The sequence below is a fragment of the Prunus dulcis genome, chromosome 1, assembly GCF_902201215.1.
Source record: "Prunus dulcis chromosome 1, ALMONDv2, whole genome shotgun sequence".
In the NCBI taxonomy this organism is placed as follows: Eukaryota; Viridiplantae; Streptophyta; class Magnoliopsida; order Rosales; family Rosaceae; genus Prunus; species Prunus dulcis.
The window spans coordinates 18619449-18626702 of NC_047650.1; the positions used below are offsets into that span (position 1 = coordinate 18619449).

At 35.1% G+C, this 7254-nt stretch overlaps 1 protein-coding gene and 1 long non-coding RNA gene across 2 annotated transcripts; one reads left to right on the forward strand and one right to left on the reverse strand.

The window, feature by feature from the left end:
• Window positions 1-2614: 2614 nt before the first annotated feature.
• Window positions 2615-4362, forward strand: LOC117615183. The gene is made up of 3 exons (XR_004583970.1): window positions 2615-2778; window positions 3449-3522; window positions 4213-4362. It is a non-coding gene; the product is annotated as an uncharacterized LOC117615183 (long non-coding RNA).
• Window positions 4363-5366: 1004 nt separating this feature from the next.
• LOC117615743 lies at window positions 5367-6224 on the reverse strand. The gene has a single exon (XM_034344886.1). It carries the CDS (start codon window positions 6222-6224, stop codon window positions 5367-5369), a length of 858 nt encoding a protein of 285 aa, XP_034200777.1.
• Between the last annotated feature and the right edge of the window lie 1030 nt (window positions 6225-7254).

A 7254-nucleotide genomic window follows, 5' to 3' on the forward strand; every position in this document is an offset into this window, starting at 1 on the left:
AGATAAGGATGAACAGGTTTACACTCCTACAGAATGTTGGGATGGTTATACTTTTTGAGTGAAGCTTCCATTTTGATATATTATAGCCAAGACATAGATACACAACTTTCATGAAGGAAAATATGTCATTAGATCACGGTAAAGCGACATGCAAGAGTGACTAATTTGACACTAGTGTGGAAACAACAGACATAAAGCAAGAGATGACTAGTCTCACCTTGAACACGATCTTAGATGGTTAGAGAACCCCAATGGTTTTTCCGTTTGGATATGTTGTAGCTCTCGATCTTAGAAACAACTTTTGGAAGGAAAATAGGTGAAAAGAGCAATAGAAACTCGCATGCAAAGCCAAATCCGTGCATAACACAGAGTACTAGGCATAGATGAGTTGTTCATCTTACGACTGGGTTTTGAGGTGGTTATATTTCATTGATTTGGCAAATTTTTGGATATGTTCTACTAGACAACCAGATGAACAACCTTTAAGAAGAAAATATTTAGCTTTGAGTTATGGAGAATAACGTTTGAGACCTATGAACAAGTCCGATAGGTTTGGAATACTGTGAAAAGTTGGGAGACAATTGTTTAGGAATAGGAGACAATAATTTGTGTGGGATTTACTAAATGCCAGTTTGGCATTGCTTATTTGGGGTGATAAGTGATTTTTAAAAAATTTTGAGAAGCCCAACCCGCTTGGTAAACTGTGAGAAAATCACTTATTATTAAAAATTGTTGTCAGAGAAAGCTATAATGGAAAGCAGCTAATGAGGTGCTTTCATTTTCTCATTATGCCGGAATCATTTTCGAAGAGGCACTGGGTTTAATGATTATGCGGCAATCATTTTCTAATTATGAGTAAAATCAATACCAACAACACTTATAACAAAAAATTTATCAAACGCCAAACTGCTTTCTCTCACAGCAAATCTGACAGCGATTATTTTCACAGCACAGCAATGTCAAACTGGCCCTAAATGGAATCTGACCATAGTGGGAAATAAAAGAGGTAGGTGTGGGAGAGTATGACCTTGGGTTTTTTAATTTTGACTTCTCTAAAAATTTTGGTTGTGCCGCTGCACTTCCATTGACCATAACTTCCTAGTTAAAATTCTGATTTGAGCCCACTACGTGTCTACGAACTCGTGAGAGCGAGCTCTACGCGATGGCGCAACTTCCGAACAAAAAGTAACAAAAATACCTTACTTCAAGGGCAAAAATGTAACTTCACAAAATAAAATAATTAGTCGGAACAAAGTGTTACAATCAATGTGATGGCACTATTAATGTTATGGTTGGAACCAATCTTGGTTCATAAGTGAACCCTTTCCTTTCCAAAACACTCGGTAACCTCTTGTTCGGTGATATTGACTATATAGTTTTGGAACTAACTTTTCCAAGTATCTGATTTCTTCATCTATAAGATGATCTCGGTCGTCAGCTTTGATCTTGTATCTAAATTGATATACACTTTTGACTTTGACTTTGATATCTCTATATCATTAGAATCATTGTCCCTACATTTTTCCAAAATACTTAAGGACATACGCTTGAAAGTTGCCATGATTCTTATCTTGGGCGATACATAAATGATCTCTTAATATTCAGAGTATTACAGACACCTCAGCTCATAACACAATACTTTACACATGAATCAACCTTTCTCTAAGGTATATTTCAGGGCTATATTCATGTATTGCACCCTTTTATGAGTTCTTTGGTCATGCACTTTTCAGAAAAGTGTCCACCGTTCCTACTCTTAGGGTGATCCTTTTAGGGATAGGTTGAGGGATAATCTGTATTTATTTTGAAAAAAATTATAATTTGTTTGGATAAATAATTATTCTTAGATGCATACTTGTTCAATTTATCAATTAACCACCAAAATTTATTCATCATTTTCATTTATTATTAAAGATAATTCTAGGTTTTTGCTTTTCTTTTTTTCTTTTCTTTTTTTCTTTTTTTATCAAAGAAAAATAACAATTCTAGGTTTTTTCACATTATAATTTTCTTATTGTTTTAGTTATTCTTTTATAAACCAACATTAGCAAAAATACACTTGAAAAATAACTCAATATCATTATTCTCAAATTGTACTATTAGACACGTTTTCACTGTTTTTATTTTCTGAATATGTTTTCCAATTATCTACCAGATGCAATCTCAAATTCTGAAAATGCAAATTCATTTTCTCATTTTCATTCTTTGAAAATATTCTCAAAAAACATTCTCCTAAAACGTTACCAGACAAGCCCTTTAGATTTTCTTCCTCAAGCCTCATTTTCTCATACACATTATTGACCATATGTCTTCAACTATTCATTGATTGACCATTTGTCCTTATGTGTGTTATAAGAGATTTAAAAGGTCCATATGAAAGCGGAAGGGTGTTGAGAATCAAATGAACGCGTAATGATTCAAAAAACTCAAGGGAAATTGGCGGCTTTACCCCTGGCTCACCTAATTTATTCACTAATATCCTTATTTTGAAACCCAATCACAAATGCCCCTTATAAAAACTCCCTATTGACAACCTATTACCCATCTTTCACTTTTGTTTAGTCGTTCTGAGCTCTCTCAAATCCACTTTCACAATTTCTCGATCTCACAGCCCTCCTCTCCTCTCTTCTATATCTTTCTTGCTCACACCCACATCGACGACAGTCACTGTCACCTCCTCAGAAACCCTAACCCACATCGGCGACGACGACCTTTCCACCTCCATCTCTCACTCTCAGTCACCTCTTTTGACCTCCATGCCTAGAGATGGCGTCTCAGGTAGACAAATTGGCTTTTCTCCTACACATTTGGGTTTTCTTTTCCTTATTTCAATTTCATATCAGGGTTTGAATTTTTGGTGCTTGATGTGAGTTCAAGTCCTTCCAAGTCAAATTTGGGTGAGATTGTACAGACATTTGTTGAAACATAATTGTGGGTTTAATTTAAAATTTTACTCTCTTTGTTTACAATTAATATTTTCAGCTTGTGTAGAGAATGTTATTTCAGTGGGATTATACAAGAACTTTTTGAACTAAAATTTTGAGATTGTGCAACAAATATTTCTCAGTTTGTCTTAAGGAATATTATGCTTGAAGCTTGTCCAATCTACAATGATTTTGAAGATTTTCTTTTTCTTATTGAATTTGATTACTGAGTTAGGTTTTTATTCTGACAAAAAACAATTGAAGAAACACAGTTATTTGGTTCAATGGTCTGAATTTGTTTGTTCTATTTTGGGATGTGATTTTTTGATGTGATTTTTTGAATGAACTACATAAATTGATTATGTCTTGAGGTGGAGGATATCTCCAAAAGTGACTGTGGAGTTTGTAAGTTTTATGAGAATGCCAATATTTTAACATAAGTTTGATATTGTAAAGTTGGCATATGTTGGATCTTAGTTTTCTCTATTTTTCGTAATTCAATCTTGGATATGTTTTTGGTGCAGTCTATAGTCCTCAAGGTGGGTATCATGCCAAGATTGTGTTGGTGCCGTGAAAAAGGTTCTTGGAAAACTTGAAGGTTTGACAGCTCTTGCATTTATCCAGTTCCATTGTCTTGCTCTTCTTCTTCTCTGAGATTGTGCTTCTTTAACTGTTTGAACAATGCCAAATGCACTATTGATGTTCCTTATTCGTATTTTTATTCGCCTGCCAAGAGACACATTCACTTCACCCATGTTTATAATAACTTTTATATTGCAATTTAGTGAATGTGAACTTTAATTTTGCAATGGTACTATCTTGTGAAAGTTTGCTATATGAAGAATTGGGTCATTTAAAAAAGCCAACAATCTGTATGAAGATAGGATTCTTGAAGGTCATCCTTCACTGGAGAAATCACTGATAGATTTCTCAGAGGTATATATAACTCAGCAAACTTCAGGCTCAGCTCTTAAAAGATGTATATCATAATTTTTTTTTTCTTTCTTCTATTAAAAAATGTATATCATACTGTAGTTTTACATTTATCCACTCTATTTGTTGTAGTGCATGTAAATGTATGTGTATGATACTTGTAGTGCATGTAAATATGTCTGAACTTGTTTTGGTATTGGTTTCTGAATCTGTTTTGGTATTGGTTTTGGTTATGAATTTTGGAATTGGTTTCTGTTTTGCAATTGGTTTTAGTTGTGATTGAATGTTATGTTTTTGTTTCCATTGTGATTGAATGATTTGCTTCTAATATGCATTTTTGATCCGTTTTATACAGATGGAAGATTGTCTTGTTTCAAGTGGCAGTGTTCTCTTGGGGACAAAATTGCTAACTTTCAGCTTAAATTCGGTTCTAAGAGGAGATGTCTTTGAATTTTGCTAATGTGTTAAAATTCCCGACCAAGAGAAGATGTAAATTTTTTGTTTTTTGTCAACTTTCTTATGTATATCTTAAGATGTAATGAGATAACATTGTTAGTTCATCAATTTATGAAAGTCAAGTTAGAAATAAATTTGTCAATCTCTAGTTTCCATGGTTTTATCGTTCCCCTTGCAAAGAAGAAAAAAAATACAAATGTAACCAAATCAGTGATTTAATTGGCAAATGCCATGACTGATATGTATTGCATATGTATTGCACATGTATAGCCCTTTATTGCTTGTGTATTGACCCCGTATATCCTTTTTTTTTAAAAAGTATGTTGGAATAAATTTATAGGGGATTATGAAGTTTTTGTATTGTCGTTGTATAGCCTTTTATTGCTTGTGTATTGATACTGTATTGCCCTCGTATATCTTTTTTTTTCTTCAAGTCTGTTGGAATAAATTTATAGGGGGAGTATGGAGTTTGTATATTGCCATTGTATAGCCTTTTATTGCTTGTGTATTGTCATTGTATAGCCTTTTATTGCTTGTGTGTATTGCTACTATACTGCTCCAGTATATCTTTTTTTTTTTTTTCAAGTCTGTGTTGGAATAAATTTATAGGAGTATGTGTATTGCCATTGTATAGCCCTTTATTGCTTCTGTATTGTTACTGTATTATCTTCTTCTTTTTTTTTTCAAGTCTGTGTTGGGATAAATTTATAGGAGTATGTGTATTGCCATTGTATAGCCCTTTATTGCTTGTATATTGCTAGTGTATTGCCTTCGTATATCCTTTTTTTTTTTTTTTTAAAAAAGTCTGTATTTCATGAATGAAGGTGGGGATGAGGATGAGAATGGCATACCCATCCCCGATTCGACCCACTGAATCAGAAAATTTGAATACACAATATAGGCCCAAAAATGACAGATTTTAACAACAATGTAGCACATAGAATAAGCAATACATACCAAATTATGAAAATTTAACAGAATTCACAATCCACAGAACATCAAACCCAACACAAATACAATTCAAATTCACACCCTATAACAAACCAACACAATTCATAATGTATGTCCAACATTAGGTAGTGCAACATTGTTTTTACAGGTGCTTTTATTGTGGCCTATGCCACTGCACCTTAAGCATTTTCTCCTTAGGATATCTTCTCCTTGCGACAGAATCCTTAGCTTATTTCGTCGGCCTGGCATGACCTTTGCATTGGGAGGATGCACAACTCTACTTTGGACATCTTCAGGAATAACCCACAACTCTTGAGGCTGTACCGGGTAGATGGTATCTGAATAAGCATCCAACCATGTATTTTGAGTGTAATAACGAGAAGCCATGGAGTATACATTTAGTTTCAAGAAACGGCAAACTGCAACTACATGCTTGCAAGGTAGTTGCTCAAGCTGAAACTTCTTACAACTGCAAGTGTTATTCGTCAAATGTACGTGGCCGTCCATATCACCGTCCACGACATTATACTCTACGTGATTCAGTTTCACGACATTCATCCTTGAAGCACATTCCAACCTACGTCTCAGCTTCTTTTCGCCAAAGTCAGGGCACAATGTTGATGAACATTTCAAAGCGAAATCACAACGTTTACTGAACCATTTCACAAGCAAATTGATGATTTCATCAATCAAATGCACCATTGGTAGCATCCTTGCGAATCGAAGGACTGGGTTGATTGACTCCGCAATGTTTGTTGTCATTACATTGTATCGACGTCCATCCATGTGAGCTCTAGACCACTTGTGTAATCCTGCACTTTCAAGATATTGAGAAACCTCATCATTTCCCTTGATCTTGCGAAAATGACGATCAAATTCAACGATACCATAAGATTTCGTTGCTTGTTCAAAGTATAGCAATAATTTATCACGTTTTTTCAATTTGAAAGTGCGTTTCATGTTCCCCTTCATATGGTAAAAGCATATGCCATGTTGCACGTTGGAAAAACGTTGTGCCACACATTCTCTAAGCTAATATTCCAATCAGAAATAATCACAAGATTTGGACACTCACCGATGGCTTCATGAAGCTTATTGAAAAACCAATGCCATGATGCATCCGTCTCTAAATCCCCAATTCCAAAAGCAAGAGGATATATATTTCGATTTCCGTCAAATGCATTGGCAATAAAGAGGACACCCTTATACTTACATTTTAAATGCGGGCATCCACAACAATGATTGGCTGCATCGAAGATTGAAACCCGCTAATACATGCCCCAACAGCCATAAAAAAAATTCAAAAAGTGATCGTTCTCATCGGTGTGGATGTATGTCCTTGTGCCAGAATTCACACGCTCTAATTCATGACAATAAGCTGGAAGGAGAGAATATGCCTCTTCTACTGAATCTCTAGTGGACATTAGAGCTAACTCCCTCGATCTCCAAGCTTTGCAATAATTAATGGTGACACCAAAGTTTTGTTTCACATCTCTGATTATATCACTTGGTGTGTATATTGTGCGAGAATTTTTCAACTTCCGCTTCACTGCATTACCAACGAGTTTAGCACTTGCGTGATGATGCTTGTCATGTACAAAACTCATACCACATTAATGGACCGGATTATATTTCACAATCATGAAGTTCTTTTCTCCATAACTAGATGCACGAAGCCGCCATGGGCATGGACCTTGAGAACAAACCACAACCAATCGACTCTTGCAAGACTGCTTCACCTTAAATTCAAAGTGACCTCTCACTGCCGCCAACTGTAACTTGTTGGACAGGGCTTCCTTACTAGAGAAAATTTTCCCAACTTCCAATTGTGGATCCTAATTATTCCGTGAATACGCGCTTTCAATATCTTTTTCTTCATCATTTACAATACCCAAATTGTGCATGTTTTGTTCACCCATTTGCCTCCAATTATGTCGAATAGAAAGTTCAGACGTTGTTCCAAAACCCACCACACCCACTTGTGAAAATG